Source organism: Oncorhynchus mykiss, chromosome 17 (assembly GCF_013265735.2).
Source record: "Oncorhynchus mykiss isolate Arlee chromosome 17, USDA_OmykA_1.1, whole genome shotgun sequence".
Classification (NCBI taxonomy): Eukaryota; Metazoa; Chordata; class Actinopteri; order Salmoniformes; family Salmonidae; genus Oncorhynchus; species Oncorhynchus mykiss.
The window spans coordinates 24,296,225-24,320,988 of NC_048581.1; the positions used below are offsets into that span (position 1 = coordinate 24,296,225).

At 42.1% G+C, this 24,764-nt stretch overlaps 1 protein-coding gene across 1 annotated transcript in view; it reads right to left on the bottom strand.

The window, feature by feature from the left end:
- The window catches only part of LOC110493538 (E3 ubiquitin-protein ligase NEURL1), a 63,308-nt gene extending 40,464 nt beyond the window's left edge, over positions 1-22,844 (bottom strand). Inside the window, exons 1-3 of the mRNA XM_021567875.2 lie at positions 22,613-22,844; positions 5,537-5,802; positions 2,562-2,883 (exon numbers count right to left, since the gene is read on the bottom strand). Of these exons, the coding sequence (XP_021423550.1) occupies positions 2,562-2,883; positions 5,537-5,802; positions 22,613-22,646 (622 nt within the window). The 5' untranslated portion in view covers positions 22,647-22,844. The remainder of the gene's footprint in view (positions 1-2,561; positions 2,884-5,536; positions 5,803-22,612) is intronic.
- Between the last annotated feature and the right edge of the window lie 1,920 nt (positions 22,845-24,764).

Sequence of the window (24,764 nt, forward strand, 5' to 3'; positions counted from 1 at the left end):
TTGTTTGTTTATTGGTCATGATGCACACGAAAGACATGGAGTCACTACAGGACTGATAATGTATCACGTTTGAAGTCATTTAAATGTTAGTGCTGTTGGTATGTAGTTAAGGCAGTTAAGAAGAGATAGTTAAGAAGAGATGGACAGAGAAGATAGCTAAGAAGAGAGTTAAGAAGAGATAGTTAAAAAAGAGACAGACAGGCAGGCAGTGAACAGTGCATCGCCATTCTCTTGGTCGTCGTAGAAGGTGTGTGCCTGTGTGGGTATGAGGAATGAAGCTGCCAACACCAGAGCAGCTAGATTTATTTATCCCATAATTCTGCCTGTCTGGGTTTCATTAGCTACAGCTTGGATCTTAAACTACGCTCATCACCCAACTGGAGGTGTGGAAAACACTACATCACACTAAGCCAAGTGTAATAACCCCTAAAATGTGTCTGGAAGGCATCTCTTGCAGGGGGCCTATCACACAATACTTACAGAGGGACCTATCATGCATCACCCAATCGGAGGCCTCGAAGTTGTTGCTGTCATCCTGTCATCCTAACCTTCTGTGCTGACCTCAACACAACCCTTGGGACTTTAACCAATGTTATCAAAGGACAAAATACACTTTTAGAAGTAGGCACGTGTGTTCACTTTGGTGCTAAGATAGTAAATGACGGTTTGTGTGTGTTTGTGTGTGTGTGTGTGTGTGTGTGTGTGTGTGTGTGTGTGTGAGAGACCGTGTGTAATTATGGGTTTTAAAATAGCTCACAGTTTTGTGTTAAACTTTACAGTAGCAGCTAAACAGACGTGTCCTGGCGCATGTACAGTGCAGTGGAGTCATTAAGTTAAATGAATAGAATATGTAACATAATGCGTGTGGCAGGCTTGGAAAAAAAGTGATTTGGTCTGACAGATACCACCTCTGATAGGGAATATGAAGTGAAGGCAGCCTGGAGGTTTGTGTGTGGTAGGTGGAAACAAATATAAGCCCCATGTTCATTCCTGTTACATGTGAAATTTCACAAAACCATAATAAGGCGACCATAGAATGTTCCATGTAAATCAGTAAGAGATTACTGCACCTAAATAAGAATGCATAGGCCTACAGTACAGAAAAACAATAACTAGACTGCTGCATGTCTATGCATACAGAGCGATAAGAGGATGCTGGTTTAATTGTAAACATGATGTATATATTCTGGATGTAGGTGGAAAGCTAAAGCAGGACAATACACTTTTTCCCAAAGTCCCACAAAAAATCTAGGGAAGAACATTTTAGGACTATTACAGTTCAGATGTAAGTGACCAGTATGTTGAGGGCAGATGTTAGTCAGAAGGCCCCCTGAGGACCTATAGGAGCTCTGTACCCTAGGCTGCCCTGGCTATAGCCTGACTGTAAAACGCTGTGGGTTGATTTAACTAGGGCTGAAGAGAGCGATTGTAACAGCGCTCCGAGCAGCATACGGTTTACCAAGAAGCCAGGGGTCTCCCCAAGTGACTTATAGAAGAGAGTGCGAGGCGTCACGGTAATGCGAGACGACAATGTGAACTTTGGGCCAACGAATTACGTCCGCGTTCTCTAACGTTGCTACTCCCTGGAGTCCCATGCTAGTCTGTTGAGGAATACAGCTAGGTTTCTATCGCTACTTGTCATCGCTGCCTCCCGTCAAGACTAGGAGTGCGGGGGGACTGGGGGGGGACTTCAGATAAAACGACTCCCACATCACACGGTGAACACAAAACATCCCACCCCTCTGCTACCCGAGACAGGAGATACCGCTGTACTCCTGTCAATTGGCACGGCTCGCAATTAGGATCAAATGGGCTATCTATGGAACATGTGACCTAACCCCTTGTCTATTTTTAACATAAGGGGATGACAATATTGGCACATTGAATCCCTAGAAAACAGAAACATGCACAGTGTGCCATAGGCCCTGGGTACATCAAAGCCTTGGCTAACGCTAGGTTATCGCATGCTATGTCTATCGCTATGGTATGTATGCTAAGCCTTGGCTAAAGCTAGGTTATCGCATGCTATGTCTATCGCTATGGTATTTATGCTAAGCCTTGGCTAACACTAGGCTATGCTATGTCTAGCTCTATGGTATGTATGTTATGCTGCATTGCATGCCTCGATAATGCACAGCAGGGCAGTTATTTTGCAGCCCATGTGCTATAGTGGTGCTAAAAATACTAGGGCCAAATGTTTGTCATATATAGATAGCATTTGTAAAGATCTTAGAGGGGTTCACATTAGGTTAGAATAACTATCACTAACCTCATCCACCATAAGAAAATATATTTCATTCCCAGTCCGTAGACACTATGTTTACAGTCGGTAAACATGTTAAAATACCTAATATGACTTTGGAGTGGACAAAATGCACCATCACATTCTGTATGACCATGGTGCTCACCGTAAAGACATCCTTGAAAGGCATGGGTGATCACCAAATCCCATAACCGTACCTCCTAATTCTCTCCTCGTCCATCACCTTACCAAGAAGCTAGAAGTGAGGAATGGTATGGAGATGTATGTGTAGGTGTGCATGCATGCTTTCTTAACATACCTAGCAGTTGCACTCCACGGGTCAACCCATAGACATCTATCAGTGCCCACAGCGGTTCTCCTGTTCTCACCCCACTGAAGAACAACATCGGGTTGGACTCGTTGATTCTATAGAAGACCCGGCCCTTCTTGTCCACCCAGAAGGCGATGACGTTCCCTTCGTTGGCGAACTCCTCAGGTAGTGCCTTGGCCCAGAAGCCACTCTGGGAGACCAGGTCAGGACAGGCATACTTGGGCAGGCTGTCTGGGTTGATACGGGACGGGTCTTTAGCCGTGAAGCCCAGACGGAGAGCTCCACTCCAGCAACACTGCTTCTTAGTGATCTGTGGAAGGAGGACAGACTATGATAGGTCGATGGTCTTACAGCAGTTTGTAGTAGCATAAGAGTGTAAGGTCTAGGATTATACTTTATAAGGAAGTCTAAATCTTGCCTTGAAGTTTGAAGGTTCCCTTTGTGTATTGTCTGTCAATGAGATTCCATTTTCTATACAATGCTGACAGGTTGCAAAAGAAAGCAAGTAATGGGCCAATTTGGTTGGTTGTATACAGTAAGTGTACCAGGGTTTCCATTAGTAATATATGGTGGCAGGCCGTTGACAGGCAGCATTTTAATTTACAGGACATTGAAGACATTTACCGGACCAATATGCATTGGGTGCGTAACCTGATTAGGGAGTCCACCCACAGTGACAGAAATCCCATTTAGATGATGGTAATTCATCTCAACAGACCATGAAACTCTAGGATGCAATGGCGTGCGTCCTTCTTACAGAATTCCGATGCGCAATTTGAAAATAACTGCCACATTTGCTTTTCCTCAGCTAACAACAGGAGTAATGAACAGCATTATCACTAGCCTATGTCAATCTGCTATCCCCCATAGTTGAAAAGTGCACCTATTCTATTGGACAGCTTGTCGTTCTGTGTGAAAGAAGTAAGCTTTTCCAAACAAAATCTGGGACTGTTGTGGGACGATAGATCTCAAATTCATACAACTAGAAGACCTAGGCTACATCCCCAAAAAATGTAAAAAGAAATTAGGCTCATGCAACTGATCAGAATATTTAGCTTAAAATGTTGATACATCATTTAGTCTTCACATTATAAGCGCAGCACTCCGCACAAGGCAGTAGGATACGTGCAAATGTTAGTTTCATAATGCTATTAGCAGGAAAACACAGTTGTCAAAAGCACAACGCACATGCGAGCGGTTTCATGAGAAATTTTGAAGGGAGATAAAGATGCAACAACTAGCATGGGTTGTTAATATGACTAGGATTGTGCATTTGGCTCCTGGACAATGAAATAAAGTTGATTTGAAAACCAATACAACGTGAGAGAAATAGGCTACTGGTTTCAATGGCATATGGAAGTCTTTATAAAATAATTGCCTGTAAATTTGGTTGGATTTTGGCTAGGCTACTTCGAAGCCAGGTAAGACATGCCTCATAATATGTACTGTAGTAAAACGTTCAGGTTTCAAACTGCCTTCCGCTCATTGCAAAGTGGTGTGTGACACGCTATTGCCTGCCTAGTTGCCTATGCACTTGAATGGTGAATGGGAAGCGCAAATCAATTACCAGCTGAGAAATAAAAATAGTAGCTTTTTTAAATCGTGGCCATCAAAACAGTTTTTAACAGGCGATTGCGTTTAGAATTGTTGCACAATGATTGGGCTTATAAAAGCACGTTTCACTCCAGCACCAACGAACCAGCTGTTTGATGAGCTGTAGCAGCAGCTCACACGCTACAGCGACTGGTATTTCAATCAGTGAACAGGCTAAAATTCCCCCGGACATTTGGCCGGAGCCAAGAATGTTTTAGCAGCTTTTCTTTCTTTTTTTTTTTACCGGTTAATGGAAACCCTGAACTGTACCTAAATATTACTTATGTAAGACAATTGCCTAAATTCTCTTGAAGTTTAAGTGTACTTCAGAGCAGGGGTTCCCAAACTTTTTCACTCAGGCCCCCATTCCAGCATTGGGGAACATCACACGTTCCCCCGCGAGCGAACAATGTCTATTTCTATAGGCACAAGCATTGTTCATGACACAAACTGTTCACACCCTTCTTGTTGGCGGAGAGAAAATATTGCAGGTTTAAAACTTATTTCCTGCACTTCTACACATTTTGTCAAGGGGTGAGGAGAGAAATGATCCGTTTTAAAGTTCATTTTCTTGCAAATCTATATATTTTAAAAAAAGTTTAGGAACCACTGCTTTAGAGCACCTGGCTGAATTAACTGTTGTGCTTGCTGCTATTCACTCATCATTGTTTTACCAACACCCAGTAAAGCCACATCCACATAAGCAGTATTGACCCTGTGCTTTGACTGGGTTGACATGCTGGCTTGTTAGATGGAAACCCGCTTAGCCTATTTGGGGAGACACAAGAACAGGAGGGGGAAGCAGCAGTAGACTGAAAGAAGGATTTACCTAGACAAGCTCATAAGCTAGATGTGTGTGTGTGTGTGTGTGTGTGTGTGTGTGTGTGTGTGTGTGTGTGTGTGTGTGTGTGTGTGTGTGTGTGTGTGTGTGTGTGTGTGTGTGTGTGTGTGTGTGTGTGTGTGTGTGTGTGTGCGCGCGTGTGCGCGTGTGTGTGTTCGCATCACCATTCTGACTTGGTGTGTCCACATTATATATACCGTGCATACATCAGATACTGTAGCCATCAAAGCTAGTCTCACCTATTGTACAGATCCGTGTTAGTATCTCTCTCCGTATCTTGTGTCATCTTTTGAGCAGCATCCCACCATGTATAGAACAACCTACAAAGTTCCCTACAACTGGATGTTCGGGTGCCTCTCTGGCAGTTCAACATGTTGATTGGGGACCTTGCTGAGGAATGGGCTTTTTTCTTCTTGAAAATGTTAATAAAATAAACAAATAAAATTAATCTACCATTGTTAGAATACTTTGAATACTGTAAATAAACCTCATTGGGTGTGGTGTTGTGTCCATCTGAATCTCTACATACCTTGATCCGGACCTGCTCGTACAACGCTACGGGCCTGTTGCTGAAGGTGATGGCGTTACAGAAGCTGGCCTGCCTCTTGACGGTCCTCTGGGCCAGGTCCATGGCAATCTGGGAGCCCTTGGTGTTCGGGTGGAAGAGCAAGGGACTTATGGCCAGGCCTCTCCTCTGGCCCCCGCCCACAACGCCACACTGCTGGATGGGCAGGCAGCGCTTGGGCTTGTGGTGGCATCGGTGGGTGGTGGAGGGGAACGGACCGCCCAGAGAGTCTGATGGATAGACAGAGGGGTGCCATCAGAATGATATTCAAACCCTTCTAATCCTTTATACAGTATGTTTTTGTTGTGTTCTATGTTGTTATGCGTCTTGTATGTACAGTACCATTCATCACCACACATGAAGTTCTCTCCCAGGAAATATCTAGGATTAAATCTAAATAGAGAATTTAGTGCATTAGCGCCTCACTAGGACCATCTGCATAGGGAAGCTTCAATATGAGTGTGTGCCTGAGTCCTGACTACTGGTAATGAATAAGATGCAGAGTGAATTAATGTGTTTACCAATGACTCAGGGAGCAGGTGGCGGTTCTAAAAATCGGTCCCCAGTCACCTACTACACTGCAGCAGCCAGCCATGCTCTCAAAGACACACGTCTCGTTTCAATTTCATGGCTCCTTCAACTGGTCTGGCTATAATGTGAGGCCTATATCATGTCATGTGAATGGGACATTTCCCTGTTTTCCCCCATGAAGTTCCCTCCCAGAAAATAAAAGTTATTTGAATTGAATTGAATATTAATACACTCATTAGAATAAGTCTAGTTCTTGCTGAAGTTGAAGTTGGATGATTGTCACATACAGTATTAGGATGTGGAAATTGCCCCACGATGCCGATCTAAGCACAATGTCATGTTTCCCCAAGTTTATGGCAAAGGTTATGATTTAGGGAGGCTAAAGCTGATCCTAGATCTGTGCCTATGGGGAACTTCTATGGATTTCTAGGCCTATTCCCATCAGATAACTAGTTCACCTCTTACTACAATCTGACTTGTTTGATTCACATAAACAGCAGTTGCTCAGTAATCCCGTCGATCCTCCAGCGAAAACCAATTGCCCATGCTGTTGTTTAACGTTTTACAATGTTTGAGTAGGAAATTACATTTTCCTCCCTGTTCATTGCTTTGTGCCTGACCTTATGAACTTAGGACTGGCAAATAAAGTTAGTGGTTGATGTGCACCATCTCTGACCCAACATTATCATCCTTTTGTGAGTATTGATGCCAAGGCTGAGTCAGTGACTACGTGGCATTTTCAGTTAGGATTAAGCATCATTACCGTACAGTGTAGAATATAATACAATACTATTATATTATTCATGTTTATAGTATAAACCATGTGTAAATGTACTTTGAGTTTAATTGAATATTATTTATTCATATAAGGAGGGGGGTGTCCAATAACCTCATATTGTCTCGGGAAAAAGGAAACAGTTCATCATATGACTCATATAAACAAGTACAGTGAAGTACAAACGGACAGGAAACTACAAACTACATGATTTAATCTAGTAATGGAATCCAAATAGATATTCTAGCACATCATTAGGAACTGCATTACTAGGAAAGCTCCAGTACGGTACAATATATCATATGACTCTTATAAACAAACTCAGGGACGCACAAACTACATGATTTGATTACTATCTGGAAATATAATGTAGATAGAGAACCTAGTGCACCAGGAACAAACCATAGGATTTCACTTCTATCTAGTGCAGCCACATCTGTTATAACACATCAGTAGGATCTGCAACGGAAAGCTTCAGTATTATCATGACTATTAGGAATTACATCTAAATAGGTAATTTAGTCCATTAGTGCCTCACTAGGACCATCTGCATAAGAAAGCTTCAATATGAGTGTGTGCCTGAGTCCTGACTACTGGTAATGAATAAGATGCAGAGTGAATGAATGTGTTTACCAATGACTCAGGGAGCAGGTGGCGGTTCTAAAAATCGGTCCCAAGTCACCTACTACACTGCAGCAGCCAGCCATGCTCTCAAAGACACACGTCTCGTTTCAAGTTCATGGCTCCTTCAACTGGTCTGGCTATAATGTGAGGCCTCCACTGAGTGTACAACATTTTAGGAACACCTTCCTACTATAGAGTTGCACCCCTTTTGCCCTCAAAACAGGTTCAATTCATCAGGGCATGGACTCTATAAGGTGTCAAAAGTGTTCCACAGGGACACTGGCCCATGTTGACTCCAATGCTTCCCACAGTTGTGTCAAATTGGCTGGATGTCCTTTGACCATTCTTGATACACACGGAAAACTGTTGAGTGTGAAAAACTCAGCAGCGTTGCAGTTTTGACACACTCAAACCGGCGCGCCTGGCACCTACTACCACACCCCGCTCAAAAGCACTTAAATATTTTGTCTTGCCCATTCACCCTCTGAATGGCACATATACACAATTCATTGTCTAAATTGTCTCAAGACATAAAAATCCTTCTTTAACCTGTCTCCTCCCCTTCATCTACACTGATTGAAGTGGATTTGGCACTACAGAGGGTAGTGCGAACAACTCTGTACATCACTGGGGCCAAGCTTCCTGCCATCCAGGACCTCTATACCAGGCGGTGTCAGAGGAAGGCCTTAAAAAATAATCCAGCCACCCTAGTCATAGACAGTTCTCTCTGCTACCGCATGGCAAGCGGTACCGGAGCGCCAAGTCCAGGTCCAAGAGGCTTCTAAACAGCTTCTACCCCCAAGCCATAAGACTCCTGAACATCTAGTCAAATGGCTACCCAGACTATTTGTAGTGCCTCACCCCCTCTTTACTCCACTGCTACTCACTGTTGTCATGTATGCATAGTCACTTTAATAACTCCACCTACATGTACATACTACCTCAAATAACCGGTACCCCCTGCACATTGACACTGAATATAGTCTCGCTATTGTTATTTTACTGCTGCTCTTTATTTACTTGTTACTTTTATCTCTTATTCATAACCTTTTTTTTAACTGCATTTTTGGTTAAGGGCTCGTAAGTAAGCATTTCACTGTAAGGTCTACACTTGATGTATTCGGCGCATGTGACGAATAAAATGTGATTTGATTTAACAAGTGAGATCAATAAGGGATCATAGCTTTCACCTGGATCAGCTTATGTCATGGAAAGAGCAGGTGTTCCTAATGTTTTGTAGACACAGTGTATATAATGTCATGTGAATGGGATATTAGTCTGTTGTGCCCTTTCAATTAGCTAACTGTGTTTTGGTTCTATTCTATATTCAAATCAGGGCCTCTTGGTTGTCCTCACCAAATTGTACAAATCACAATAACCCAGCTCTTCTACTTTTTTTTACCATTGATAACCTCAACAAAGGCTGCAACTGCAACTGAGGTTCTGGGAATTACTGATAAGGCCTGTATACAGCATTCTACATAACAGCCAGTCCCAAATGGTACCCTATTCCCTACACAGTGCACTACTTTCAACCAAAGCCCTATAGGGCATGGTCAAAATGAGTGCACTAAAAAGGGAATAGGGTGCCATTTGGGAGGAAGACACTACTTTATCAATAGATACACACTCCCAGTGTTTAGCCTATACAATCACTTACTCACTCAGGCCCCATCATGTCCTTTGTCTTAGCGTAGGGGCAAAGGGAGAGGATTCATTGAATGGGGCACACATGGTCGCAGCAGATTGGACAGTGTGTGTGTGTACAGTATGCGTGTGTGTCAGGCCAGATTGAACTGAATGCATTAGCGACAACTAGCGAAAGGAGAGCCGCAGCTGTTGGTTGAGGGAAACAGGGGTTAAGTGTGAATTCATGTTCCTTAGCAACCCTCAGTCCCTGCGTCAAAGGCTAGATTTGCGGGAACGGCTCAGGCTTGATACGGACAGATGCTATTTGTTTGCTAGCAGACAACACATGAATGATATTAGCATTTTAGTGCTATGGTTTATCAGGACAGCATTGTAGGCTACAGTAGGATCACTAATACTTCCAAACTCATCTTGGCCTATCTGACTGAAAGTCATTTTTCCATAAAGGATAGCTCTGTTTTATGCTTTCTGAAAGGCTGTCTGTCAATACCTACAGATGTAGGATATTAATTTGAACAGTTTCTAATGCAGGTTGACGTTTCTTGTCATTGGTCTTGTCCTGGATGCAGAACAGAGCGATTTCCCTTTAAATAGCCCAGCGGTTAGCTTTTCGGTCTTAATTTGAAGAGGCACTCCAGTCTCCTTTTCACCTCATTCAACACCTGATTTACTTAACAAAAAGCACATCTCAATAGGTGGTCCAGGTATGTCATGACATAACACAAGTGGGGGGTGGGCATTTCCTCTTTTGTTCTCTATTGCTCCTCAATGCAAGGGTGGAGGCCAATGACGTCACAGATTCCCATCTGACCAACTCCTAGACTGCGCTACTACTTGAAGTTTTCAGTTGTGTCTAAAAAACACTCGTTTGCTCAGAAATATATATTTTTTTTACCCTTTACTGTCTGTACTTTATTGTATTTATACTTGGGATATTGCTTTTCAATAGTAAAAGTTCAAACATCGCTGAAGGCCATTTTTGAGGTTGGGGATAGGCATTAGGGGCAGTTTGAATGATGAGCGATGTTTGAACTTTTACTGTTGAAAAGCAATATCCCAAGTAGAAATACAGTAGCAGTGTGGTTTTATGACTTTATAGCTGTGCCAGCTAGTGACCACTCTGCAGAGCTGCCTCCAGAAGAATATTCATGATGAAAAATTCCAACCTGCGTTTCGCACCACAAGAAAATAATCCTGCAGCAACAGGAAACGTGAATTATTACGTGGATTATAAATAATGGACATTTTTGTAGGGATTGATACATATTTCGTGAAGGGAAAATCAAGTCTGGAATTTCAGAGTGTAAATTACAAACTTTCGATGCCTTTTTAAACCTCGAATACACTACAAGTTTACATTTCTTGTTATGCAAGACATTTCATGCAACAAAAGAGTGATCAAATTAAGATCCTAGATCTGCATATCTCCATGCCAACTGACACTGACCAGTCCTAGCATTACCAGACAAAGATATGGAAAAAAGGTGTATGGGGAAAAGACTGTTTGACCTTATCACTCTCTAGCTGGACTTGTAATCTGCCTGAAGATCTTTGCGTGCCTCAATACAGATGTCCTATCTTAATTTGAGCCAGTTTGCTACAGCAGGAAAATAATCCTGCAGCAACAGGAAATGTGAATTATTATGTGGATTATAATCGATGAATATTTTCTTTGTAGGGGTTGATGCATTTTATATTATGGAAAATCAAGTTAGAAATGTAAAAGTGGAAATTACACATTTTAGAAGCCTTTTTAAACCTTGAATACACTACAAGTTTGCATTTCCTGCAGTACAGGAAAATGATCGTTAACAAAAGAGTGATCAAATTAAGATCCTACGTCTGTACCACGTGAGGGATGTTATTCAGAATGACCAACCTTCCCAGAGAATTGCCCTATTCTCAATAGGTGGGCCCTATTCTCAATAGGTGGGCTCCCGAGTGGTGCAGCGGTCTAACGCACTGCATCTCAGTGCTAGAGGCGTCACTACAAACCCCGTTTTGATCCCGGGCTGTATCACAACCGGCCGTGATCAGGAGTTCCATCTTAACTGACTTGTCTAGTTAAATAAATCAACATTTCCCAATGCCTACAATTTGACCTCAAGTAACATCTGTGGAAGGATGGAAGCATATTGGGTGATGATGCCGATGATTACGAAGCTCCAAGTCTGGTCATGTGTAACAGGTCCTTCCACCTCATACATGGTGTTGATAGGATTTCACATGCCTAATTTGTGATCTCGCTGCCATTGGTTACACTCTTAGAAAACAAGGTCGAGAACCTAAAAGGGTTCTTTGGCTGTCCCATAAGAGAACACTTTGAAGAACCCTTTTTGGTTCCAGGTAGAACAGTATTGGGTTCAATGTAGAACCCTTTCCCCAGAGGGTTCTACATGGAACCCGAAAGAGCTCTACCTGGAACGAAAAAGGGTTCTCCTATGGGGACAGCCAAATAACCCTTTTTTTCTGAGAGTGTATATTTCGAGTTGAGGGTACAATTCTTACAGTATAATAGTGAGCTGAAAAAGCCCAATTATGGTAATTGTTTCGGTGATGTTCTGTGTGAGGACATAGTTCACAGATGGAGCCACTCTCCTATTCAAGCTCTGCATTGAAACATTGTTTATAGTGATGAATACCTCAATTTGATTCCATTAGCCAAAGATGATTCATTAGCTGTTACCGAGCTATTTTCAAAGGCGAAAAGCGAGCTAGGAGCCTAAGTTAAGTGTCCAGTTTGATTGATTTCTTTCTGTACACAAGAGAGGTAACTATATGAAGCAGGTAGAGAGGAATGTGAGACACAAGGGGTATTTCAATCCAATAAAATGTTATTTGTCACATGCTTTGTAAACTAACAGTGAAATGCTTACTTGCGGGCCCTTCCCAACAATGCAGAGAAAGAAAATAGAGAAATAATAGAAAGGAATGACACATAATAATAAATACACAATGAGTAACGGTAACTTGGCTATATATACGGGGTACCAGTACTGAGTCAATGTGCAGGGATACGAGGTAATTGAGGTAGATACTGTGTGTACATATACAGTGCATTTGGAAAGTATCCAGACCCCTTGACTTTTCCACATTTTGTTACGTTACAGCCTTATTCTAAAATGTATTAAATTGTTTTTTCCCCCCTCATCAATCTACACACAATAACCCATAACGACAAAGTAAAACAGCTTTTTAGAAATTGTTACACATGTATTAAAAATAAAACACTGAAATATTACATTGACATAAGCATTCAGACCCTTTGGCAGCGATTAGAGCCTTGAGTCTTATTGGGTATGACACTACAAGCTTGGCACACCTATATTTGGGGAGTTTCTCCCATTCTTATCTGCAAATCCTATCAAGCTCTGTCAGGTTGGGTGGGGAGCGTCGCTGCAGAGCTATTTCCAGGTCTCTCCAGAGATGTTCAAGTCCAGGCTCTGGCTGGACCACTCAAGGACATTCAGAGACTTGACCTGAAGCAACTCCTGTGTTGTCTTGGCTGTGTGCTTAGGGTTGTTGTCCTGTTGGATCTGAGCACTCTGAAGCAGGTTTTAATCAAGGATCTCTCTGTACTTGGCTCCGTTCATCTTTCCCCCGATCCTGACTAGTAGCCCAGTCCATTCCGCTGAAAAACATCCCTACAGCATGATGCTGCCACCACCAGGCTTCACCGTAGGGAGGGTGCCAGGTTATCCTCCAGACATGATGCTTGGCATTCAGGCCAAAGAGTTCAATCTTGGTTTCATCAGATCAGAGAATCTTGTTTCTCATGGTCTGAGAGTCCTTAAGGGGCCTTTTGGCAATCTCCAAGCGGAATGTCGTGCCTTTTACTGAGGAGTTGCTTCCGTCTGGCCACTCTACCATAAATTGGTAGAGTGCTGCAGAGATGGTTGTTCTTCTGGAAGGTTCTCCCTTCTCCACAGAGGAACTCCGGAGCTCGGTCAGAGTGACCATCGGGTTCTTGGTCACTTCCCTGTCCAAGGCCCTTCTCCCCCGATTGCTCAGTTTGGCCGGCGGCCAGCTCTAGGAAGAGTCTTGATGGTTCCAAACTTCTTCCATTTAAGAATGATGGGGGCCACTCTTTTCTTGGGGACCTTCAATGCTGCAGAAATGTTTTGTTACCCTTCCCCAGATATGTGCCTTGACACAGTCCTGTCATGGAGCTCTACGGACAATTCCTTCAACCTTATGGCTTGGTTTTTGCTCGGACATGCACTGTCAAATGTGGGACCTTATACAGACAGGTGTGTGCCTTTCCAAATCATGTCCAATCAATTCAATTTACCACAGGTGGACTCCAATTAAGTTGTAGAAACATCTCAAGGATGATCAATGGAAACAGGATGCACCTGAGCTCAATTTGGAGGCTCATAGCAAAGCATCTGAATACTTACAGTGCCGGGAAAAGGTGTTTTCCCCCTTCCTGATTTTTTATTTTTTTTGGCACATTTGTCACACTTAAATGTTTCAGATCATCAAACAAATTTTAATATTACACAAAGATAACCCAAGTAAACACAAAATGCAGTTAAGTTATAATTGTATTTATTAAGGGAAAAAAGTTATCCGAACCTTCATAGCCCTATGTGACAAAGTAATTGCTCCCCCTTGTTAAATCATGAATTAACTGTGGTTAATCACATTATTTGGAGCTGAGTTCAATTTTACTAGCCACACCCAGGCCTGATTACTGCCAGACCTGTTGAATCAAGAAATCACAAGGTGAAGTAGGCCAAAAGATCTCAAAAAGCAAGATCCAAATAAATTCAGGAACAGATGAGAAACAAAGTAATTGACATCTTTCAGTCTGGAAAGGGTTACAAAGCCAGTTCTAAAACTTTGGGACTCCAGCGAACCAGGGTGAGAGCCATTATCCACAAATGGAGAACATTTGGAACAGTGGTGAACCTTCCCAGGAGTGACCGGCCTACCAAAATTACCCCAAGAGCGCAGCGACGACTCATCCAAGAGGGCACAAAAGAACCCACAACAACATCTAAAGAACTGCAGGCCTCACTTGCCTCAGTTAAGGTCAGTGTTCGACTCAACTATAAGAAAGAGACTGGGAAAAAATGACATCCATGGCAGAGTTCCAAGGCGAAAACCACTGCTGACCCAAAATAACATAAAGGCTTGTTGATGATCCCCAAGACTTTTGGAAAAATATTCTGTGGACTGACGAGACAAAAGTTGAACTGTTTGGAAGGTGTGCGTCCCGTTACATCTGGCGTAAAAGTAACACAGCATTTCAGAAAAAGAACATCATATCAACAGTCAAATATGGTGGTGGTAGTGTGATGGTCTGGGGCTGCTTTACTGCTTCAGGACCTGGACGACTTGCTGTGATTGATGGAACCATGAATTCTGCTCTCTACCAAAGAATCCTGAAGGAGAATGTCCGGCCATCAGTTCGTGACCTCAAGCTGTACCTCTGCAGCAGGACAATGATCCAAAACACACCAGCAAGTCCACCTCTGATTGGCTTAAAAAAAAACGAAATTAAGGTTTTGGAGTGGCCTAGTCAAAGTCCGGACATGAATCCGATTGAGATGTTGTGGCGTGACCTTAAAAAGGCGGTTCATGCTCGAAAACCCTCCAATGTGGTTGAATTAAAACAATTATACAAAGAAGAGTGGGCCAAAATTCCTTCACAGCGATGTGAAAGACTCATTGCCAGTTATCGCAAACGCTTGATTGCAGTTGTTGCTGCTGAGGGTGGCACAACCAGTCATTAGGTTTAGGTGGCAATTACATTGTCACATAGGGCCATGAAGGTTCGGATAGCTTTTTCCCTTAATAAATAAAATCATCACTTAAAAATTGCTTTTTGCGTTTACTTGGGTTATCTTTGTGTAATATTTCAAATTGTTTGATGATTTGAAACATTTAAGTGTGACAAATGTGCAAAAACATAAGAAATCAGGAAGGGGGCAAATACTTTCTCACAGCACTGTATGTAAATAAGGTTTTTCTGTTTCTTATTTTTAATACATTTTCAAACATTTCTAAAAAACAGTTTTCACTTTGTCATTATGGGGTATTGTGTGAAAATGTATAAGAAAAACAATGTATTTAATACATTTTAGAATAAGGCTGTGAAATAAGAAGAAAAAAATTAGAATAAGTCAAGGGGTCTGAATCAGATATTGTAGTTGCTCCAGCAACGTGTCCAAAGTTGGTTTCTGTCACACACACAAACACACGCATGAACACATGCGCACACACACACGCGCACACACACACACGCACACACACACACACACACACACACACACACACACACACACACACACACACACACACACGCACACACACACACACACACACACACACACACACACAAACACACACACACACACTGTGACCGTCATGGCTTCAAAATGTCTCTATTTAACCTACTAGTCCGGAAGCTGCCTCCCATAACACAGCAACATCCTCATTAGTGTGTGTGTGTGTGTGTGTGCGCGCGCTGGCATATGTCTGTGTCCATTTAAAATCCTTACATGACTGTTCTCTCCCTCTCTCCCAAAGGTCAAGGATGTCTCTTTATGGATAAACATTGTGCATACTGTGGTTCTCCTTCCGTAGCCTGGAGAAGTGTGTGTGTGTGTGTGCACGCGCGCAGGCGAGGACTTATTTCGCTAATGACCACACAGTAATGACAAGTCTAATCCCTGTCGGAAACACACACAGCTTCTGTGTGACTAAGACTTGTCATCCTTCAATGAACATCGTTGTAAAAGTGTAAACTAATCTTCCTGCTGTAGTTGTACGTATATCTAGACTGAGAAGGGGCTGCGTCTCAATTGACAGCCTATTCCCTATTTAGTTCATGTACTGTATGTATCTACGAGGGAATGTCATTCTTATCTACACACTGCACGAGTTAGTGACAGTGTAACGGCACATCATGTGAATAGTGTTCCATCAGTTGGAATAAATATTCAAATATTTGTTCAGGAGAACTAACTGACGTTGGAGTAATGACTTCCTGGTTGTATCTTTCAGTTAGATCGGGCATTCATATGATTGCACTTGAGTCCTCATAATGGTATTGTCCACATAAAACATAATACTATTGTCTTCATAATACACATGGTACTAGTCATCATAATACTATTGTCTTCTAGGCTTGGGCGGTATACCGTGTATCGTAAACTGGGGTATTTAGAAATAGCCACGGGATAGTTTTTCAATACCGTCAATACCATTGAAACTATTTATTTTACGTTTTTCATAGTACATGGCCTCACACATGAATCCAAATAAAAATATTTGTACCTACTTTTTAAGTAAATACCTGCAGTCAACTTGTGCAATACGTTTGGAGATAAAGTCGTTTTCATTGCAAGTTAATTAAAGCATACTGTTAGCTAGCTTACGTTAGCTGGCTGGCTTGCTAGCTAATGTTACGTGTATGAGCTGTGTAGTCATATCATTTGTATCTTTGAAAGCCATATGCATTGCTAGTTATAGCCTCATGTTAGCTAGCTAGCTAACATTGAACCAAGTTGGTTAACTTTAGCTACCTGCAAAATCGTCCATGATAGTATGGGTTGGCATTATGGGTCTGAACAAAAGACTCCACTATGCAAGTAACCATTTATTTCACTGTACCGTTTACACCTTCTGTATCCTCTGTATGTGACAAGTAAACTTTGATTCTACTTGATATAGTTTGTTTACCAGAGACGGTCATGTGAAGAAGAACATGGCCTGCACCAAAGTCAGATCAGGATATAGGCCAAGGACTAGACAGTGTATTTTTACTACTACTTTTTGCTCCTACTTTCACCACTTTAATTCTTCATCTTATCTTTGGTTGTTTACTACACTACCTTACTCACTGACCTGCCACACACAGCTTATGTACTGTAGGGTAGATTGAGGTTAGGCTGTGAATAGGCTTGCCAGCCATGCCAAAAGAGGGCAACAGTGGAAATCATTGACTAGTACATTGTTTTGTTACTACAATTAGAGAGCACTTCTTTGTCTATTCCCATTCAGCATTGTTCACACCCTCTTAAGCCTTAGCTCCACCCATGTCTTTAAGGGTTGATCCGGGCGTTCTGTACTAACTTGCCAGCTACTTCCAGACATCTAAGGGAGAGAGAACAGCTCACTGAACATCATTCGCCTTAGCAGAGCTGGTTAGGCTGTTATGTTATCCAGAGTGTTGGTGAGTGCGACTGTGCTGTCAGATTGTCCATTCGTAACTTCAGAGCCTTTCATGTTTAGTATATGGCCTCACAAGTGAATCCTTAAAGACATGGGGGGGGGGGGGCCTACGGCTAAACCGGTGCAGATAAAGAAAAGCTCTCCAGTCGGTGTACCAAACGTTTAGCAATTTTCAAAGAATAATTCATTTCCCATTGTTCCTCAACTGCAGTGTATGATATACAACTTTCTAGCCCCGAGTCTAGACTTTCATCAATGTAAAAAAAACAATTTCAAATGTTGCTACATAGGACCGAATCAAGGTGGTGGGTCACATATGAACATTTGGTTACCGCCCAAACCTATTGTCTTCATAAAACACATGGTACTAGTCATAATACTATAATGTCTTCATAATACACATGGTACTAATCATAATACTATAATGTCTTCATAATACACATGGTACTAATCATAATACTATAATGTCTTCATCATACACATGGTACTAATCATAATACTATAATGTCTTCATAAAACACATGGTACTAGTCCTCATAATACTATAATATCTTCATAAAACACATGGTACTAGTCATAATACTATAATGTCTTCAGAAAACACATGGTACTAGTCATCATAATACTATAATGTCTTCCTAATACACATGGTATTAGTCATCATAATACTATAATGTCTTCATAAAACACATGGTATTAGTCATCATAATACTATAATGTCTTCCTAATACACATGGTATTAGTCATCATAATACTATAATGTCTTCCTAATACACATGGTATTAGTCATCATAATACTATAATGTCTTCCTAATACACATGGTAATAGTCCTCATAATACTATAATGTCTTCCTAATACACATGGTATTAGTCCTCATACTACTATTCTCCTTATAATACACAGTTATGATTCCACAAGAAAACGGGTATTGTGTCATACTATCCTCGCACAATGTGCCAATCAAAGCATAATGAAGCCATAAACAGAATCGCTGTGGCAACATAGGGCAAGCAGGATTCTAAGAATGCAGGGACAATGGAGCTTGCCAGGGTGTCTAACATCAACTGAGACCCACAGCAAAGCGTGCACTGCGCTCGGTCCGCCACAGGAGTCGCTAGTGTGCGCTAGGGTGCAATGAGACAGGTATTATTCCGACCAGCCAAACCCTCCCTAACCCGGACGACGCTAGGCCAATTGTGCATCAACCCATGGACCTTCCGGTTGCGTTCAGCTGCGACAGAGCCTGGGCAATATATGTGATAGACAAGCGATTTGTGTTATAGACAAGCAAAGTGTGTTATAGACAAGCAATTTGTGTTATAGACAAGCAAAGTGTGTAATAGACAAGCAATTTGTGTTATAGACAAGCAATATGTGTTATAGACAAGCAACTTGTGTTATAGACAAGCAACTTGTGTTATAGACAAGCAACTTGTGTTATAGACAAGCAACTTGTGTTATAGACAAGCAACTTGTGTTATAGACAAGCAATTTGTGTTATAGACAAGCAATTTGTGTTATAGACAAGCAACTTGTGTTATAGACAAGCAACTTGTGTTATAGACAAGGAATTTATTATAGACAAGCAATTTGTGTTATAGACAAGCAATTTGTGTTATAGACAAGCAACTTGTGTTATAGACAAGCAACTTGTGTTATAGACAAGGAATTTATTATAGACAAGCAATTTGTAATAGACAAGCAATTTCATTTCCTGGAGGCTGGAGTTGCTAGTGTTTATGTGTGAATGACATATTGGTAATATAAGTTAGACTGAGGTATACGAGGCTGAGGTTACTAAGTGTAAATGTGTAAACAACATATTGGTAATATAAGTTAGACTGAGGTATACGAGGCTAAGGTTACTAAGTGTAAATGTGTAAACAACATATTGGTAATATAAGTTAGACTGAGGTATACGAGGCTAAGGTTACTAAGTGTAAATGTGTAAACAACATATTGGTAATATAAGTTAGACTGAGGTATACGAGGCTGAGGTTACTAAGTGTAAATGTGTGAATGACAGCTGCTATGACAGAGATACAGATCAAGTGCATAAAACCCAATACTATCCTCCTGGGTTTACAGGTAGGAAGAGAATACTGCCAATGATACTGTAGCTATGGCTGCCTTATGCTCTACGGCTCTTCTAACTGGGAGCCATGGCAGCTCATATGTTTGTGGTAACCTAGGCTACCTCGTCTGCTGCTAGGCAACGACATGACAACACCATTGATTTGCACTTGATAGATGCAAGGCCCGAGAGTTTTCAAGATAAAAAGATTTTCAAGATAACAAAAGGAAAACGATTATAAAGAGGAGAACTATTCCTGTGTGCAATTCCATAGATAACACACAAAATATATACAAAATGTACTACCAACACAAGCTAAATGTACCGACATTGCTAGCTCCATTCTCAAATAGCCTTTCCCTCTGCTTCAACCGAGACTGTGTCAGCTAAATAATTTAGACACCATCATCATGGTGTCATGACGGCCTGAGAGTGCAAGGTGAGCTGTCCAACTTAATAAATATCTCACGTCAGGACTCTCGTCTCGCTAAGTCGCTCACCTGAGCTCACCCATGTTGCCACATTCCCCCAGAGAACAGTGTTACGCAGCTGCAATAAGTAATAACCATTTTCGATTCGATATGACAATATAATGACTCTATGCTCGTCCGCAGGAGATTTGTAGTGCTTTGTGGAGGAGCCTGGTGAGAGTATATTGATTGCAAGCAGGATGCTATTTTTACTGACGCACAAATGCACGCATGCACACACACAAACACACACACACACAAAGTTGTTATGTGCCGCCTCGAAGGTGACCTGTCAAGTCAAGAGGAATATGACGACAACAGGGGTATATGTGCATTGTCACAAAGTGTATATGTGTGACCCACCAATGCCACTTGACCCCCTAGACATATGTTCCTGTCACACCATGGCAAGAGGCCATGATTAAACACACTGGGCACTACTCTGTTAGTAGACCCTGTCTTACTGCCCTCTCTCTACTCCTACTTGTTTCCTTCATATCCTCTCTCTCTCTCTCTCTCTCTCTCTCTCTCTCTCTCTCTCTCTCTCTCTCTCTCTCTCTCTCTCTCTCTCTCTCTCTCTCTCTCTCTCTCTCTCTCTCTCTCTCTCTCCTTGATACAGACGATATGTGTAATACGCCTTTAGCAGTTAATCATGAACAGCCTCTTGGCCTCTGCATGATGAGTGATCTGTGTGCATCTCTTCTGTCCCATGACTATATCCAAATTAAATGTTATGTTCGCAGGACAAGGTGAGATACAGAACATTGATAAGACATTCACACCAATCAGCAGCTCGTATTTGGAGACTGAGCTTCCAATAGAGGATAACATTCTCTCTCTCTCTCTCTCTCTCTCTCACACACACACACACACACACACACACACGATCAAGGGTGAAAGGCTGGCCCACTTATTAAACATTGATTTCTCATCTCAACTCAACTCTTCAGTATCTCTCTTCCTCTCTTCCTATCCACAGTGGCAGTTCTATTTTAAAGAATGTACTAACTTACACTCAAAGTCTAGGGCCACTCAAACCTCATTAAAAACACAGTGACACACACACAGACGCACGAACGCACGCACGCACGCACGCACACACGCACACACGATCAAGGGTGAAAGGCTAGCCTATACACAGAAACTCCTTCACTTAAAATCGTACCGAAAGTTATATTTCAGCTAACACCTTTCATATAGATACAGCAAGAGCAGTGTAAAACCAAGAAACTAGGCCTTTGACCTTGATCCTACAGTGAGAAGTCACACACACACACACACACACACACACACACACACACACACACACACACACACACATTCTGCTGTCCTGTCCTGTTGTCTCAGGCACTACTGTGTCCTTATCTACCTAATTGGATTCATCAATGGGCTTTAATTAGACCTAATGATCAGGTGGTCTGACTCCTGGGAGGCTGTGAGGGACTTGATGTCCGTATGGTGGAGGTGAGCCACTCCACAGCTACAGGTCCAGACAACCAAGTCAACATGTGTTATCTAGACAAGGCCTTTAGTAACCTGATCCAATGCATTGCAGCAGCACTGTGTTTTTATTCAACTGTATATTGAGGCGTCAGGTAGCTGAGTGGTTGGAGAGTTGGGGCAAATCTGTCGTTCAGCCCCTGAACAAGGCAGTACATAAGAATTGGTTATTAACTGACTTGCCAAGTTAAATAAAGGTTAAATAAAAAAATAAAAATTGTATTTATTACATTACTTGGGTGGATGTGATTGTATGTGTTATTAGATGTGTTCTGACCTACATGTGTGACAGCCCATAGACTTGAATAATAGAACATATAGCTTACGCTCAATGATAAACGATGCAGTTTTTTCTGAATTACAGCCTTGCAGTAATTGACTTGTTTCCCCTTGCACTGAAGGGTCCAAGTGCAATGAATACATGTCATGTTTATTGTTAAAATACCATTTCATAGGCCCACGGAATCCTTTAAAATGTTGTTCTTCAGAGACATTTACTGTAATTCTGGGACATGGCAATAAGGCTGTGCAGAGGATGAGCTAAGCTGTGATAGCCCACATTCAGTAAACACAAATTGATTTATTGATTGGTTTGGTTGGCCCACTAACAGCACAGCTGGATATGACTGACTTCCCCCAGTGCACAGAGTGTGGGAAACCCCCACACCAATGTGAGCCAACTGAAATATACTGGGGGGGGGGGGGGGGATCCCGCAACTTTCGCAACTTTCTTACAAACTGCGTCTGGAGTTACTATCATCAACAGAAGGCGACTGAGGAAGTACGCAAACGATGGTATCAACGTGGAAACGGACAAGGGATGATAGACGAATAATGACATCAGCAGGTTTTCCTATAAATTGTTATAAATGATTTAACTGCCATCAATACAAAATGTATCCAATCGACCTAAAGGAAAAGCTTGAATGTTTGTATTTCTACTTTAACACTGATCAAAGGGAAATATATATACTGGGGAATAGCCTTCTGTAGCCTAGCAAATGTATGCAAATGTCTATAATGAACTGTCTCTGGTGTGACATCTGTGTGACATCAGAATTTGGGTAGCCTACCTGATACACACGCAACGTTATTTTACGCGACAGGAATTGCACTCTCCATCTATTCTCCATTGCATTGCAAATTGAACGAAACTATAACCTACAGTGTGTACAGTATAAGCAATGGTGACGTGATCTATGAGTGTATCTAAATGTTATTTTTCCTTACCGTACAAGGCATTTCGCGTTATCTGGCCTCCCATGGCTACAATTCCAGTCGGCAGCCCTTATATCCCAGCTCTCAATATTCAAACACTTGCGGTGTTGATGCACAATCCAACGCCGACAACATGATTGGAGGCTACATCCAGAGCGGTCGTTCTTTCTCCCGATTGGAATATAAACACAGTGCACCCCTAAGCACCAAGCAGAGCGGTAGTGAAGGCTGCTCCTCCATTCACTGTGCGCTCTCAGTGCCTTGAGCCCCACTCACACACAGACATTTACATAAAAGGTGGAGTCAAGACAAAGCGTTATTAACGCGCTCGCTGCCAGTTTCCAACAAATCATAAAGGATACGAGTAACATGGACACTTGGACAATTTCAGGGTAGGCTTTACCCTAGAATAGAATATAATAAAATACAATCGAACGTTGCGTTGCCTTCCGGAGAGAATTTGTCTTGCAAATCATTTTAAAGCACTGTCAATCTAAAACGAAGATGTGCATAGTATACAATGGAGAGTGTGGACATAGGCAGACTATGTGAGAGCTATAGGCTATGCTGGAGCTCTAGTTCTATGGGCTTATCTCTCACAGTGTCCTCCCCTCTCTCTCATGAGTAACCACACTATGTTTGGGTCCAGAGTAGGGCAGAGGAACCAAGTGGTCACATTCTTTACCCTCAGCACTCTGCCTTTCACCTCAAGGGAGTCCCTTCTTCTTCCTGGTGTGCCTCGGGGCCCCTCTGCCCCTGGCAGACAGCCTGGGTGACCCCTCAAGAGTCACGCCTCTGACTTAAGCTGTCATCACGTATCCACGGTGACATCGGAGCCCCTCCGCCTCGGAGTAGTTTACATTAGCCTCAAGGATGTTCGCTGCTTAGATATCTCTTAAGGGTGATAATGGCTTTGTGAATGACTAGGAGTGACAGATGTAAGTGATATTGGCAAAAAGGGTGAATGAAAAGGCTTCTATCGGGGGTTGGGGTGGGTGGTGGGGGATCTTGGGAAGGCAACCAACGTTAAGAATAGTTGAACGCATATACGCCTACTATCTTGACCTTCTGAGTTGTACAATGAATGAAAAATCCCCCTCCAATCAATCATTCATGATTGACACGTGCCACCGCTATTGCAATTGACTGAACCAACCTTATAGAGCCTATTAAATGACTACTGTATTCTAATTCCCAATTCTATGGAGCCAGCACTGTTCAAAATAAGATATTTCAATCTATGCTGGGGAATTCTATTCATTTTACCCAGTGAGACATGGCATTGTTGTGTGAGGGTGGTGTCATAAAGGTTCCATTTGGAGTATTCAGAGGAGAGTGATGAAAACAACTGGTTAGCTAAGCCCTTCTTGTTTGAGTTGAAAACATTACCATTGAATCATGCTGACAATAATATTTACCATTTCCCCCTTTAACGATTACGGCTACGTAACCATAACAAACACTTGAGGCGAGATGGTGACTTCAATCTCAACTAAATCAGGGCCGCAAACCGAAGGTTCGTTTTTGTAGATCATACTCACACATGGTGTGCACATTTTGAATATAAACATAAATGCATGGAGTCCTAATTAAATGGGTGGAATGAATTGGAGAGGAGTTTTCAATGGCCTGGATGCTCCCACAGGACCACCGGGCCGAAATAAGTAAGAATGTGTGTGTGTGTGTGTGTGAGTGAATGAGGAAAGCTGGTGTTGTCTGACAGGGCTCAGTTTCAACTGTTTGTCATGTCACCAATTGAGGTCGCGCTAGTTCCTAGGGTGAACACGCCAAGCTTGACCAAAAACCAGGTTCCATAAACGGACTCGGACCGACTTCCTGCTGGCTTTCCCTTGTAGGCCGTCATGTCTTCTTAAAGATAGATGCTAAATGTAGCCTAATAACAGTTCAACACCGGTTCAACACTTCCTTCAATTTCCTGACATTCATGAAGACGCTCGGCGAAAATCACTTCTGTCCATTGTCTTCCTGTTTTTAAGGACAAGACCTCCTCCATGCGTGCCATTCTAATCTTTTAAGTGAGCCTCTTTGACCATGGCCCTCAGTCCTATATCTGTTACATGACCAAGTCTGTAAAGTTGGGTTCTTTGTGAATCCGGGTGTAAATACCGTATCCTTACATGACTCTGTAAAATAAATAAAAGTG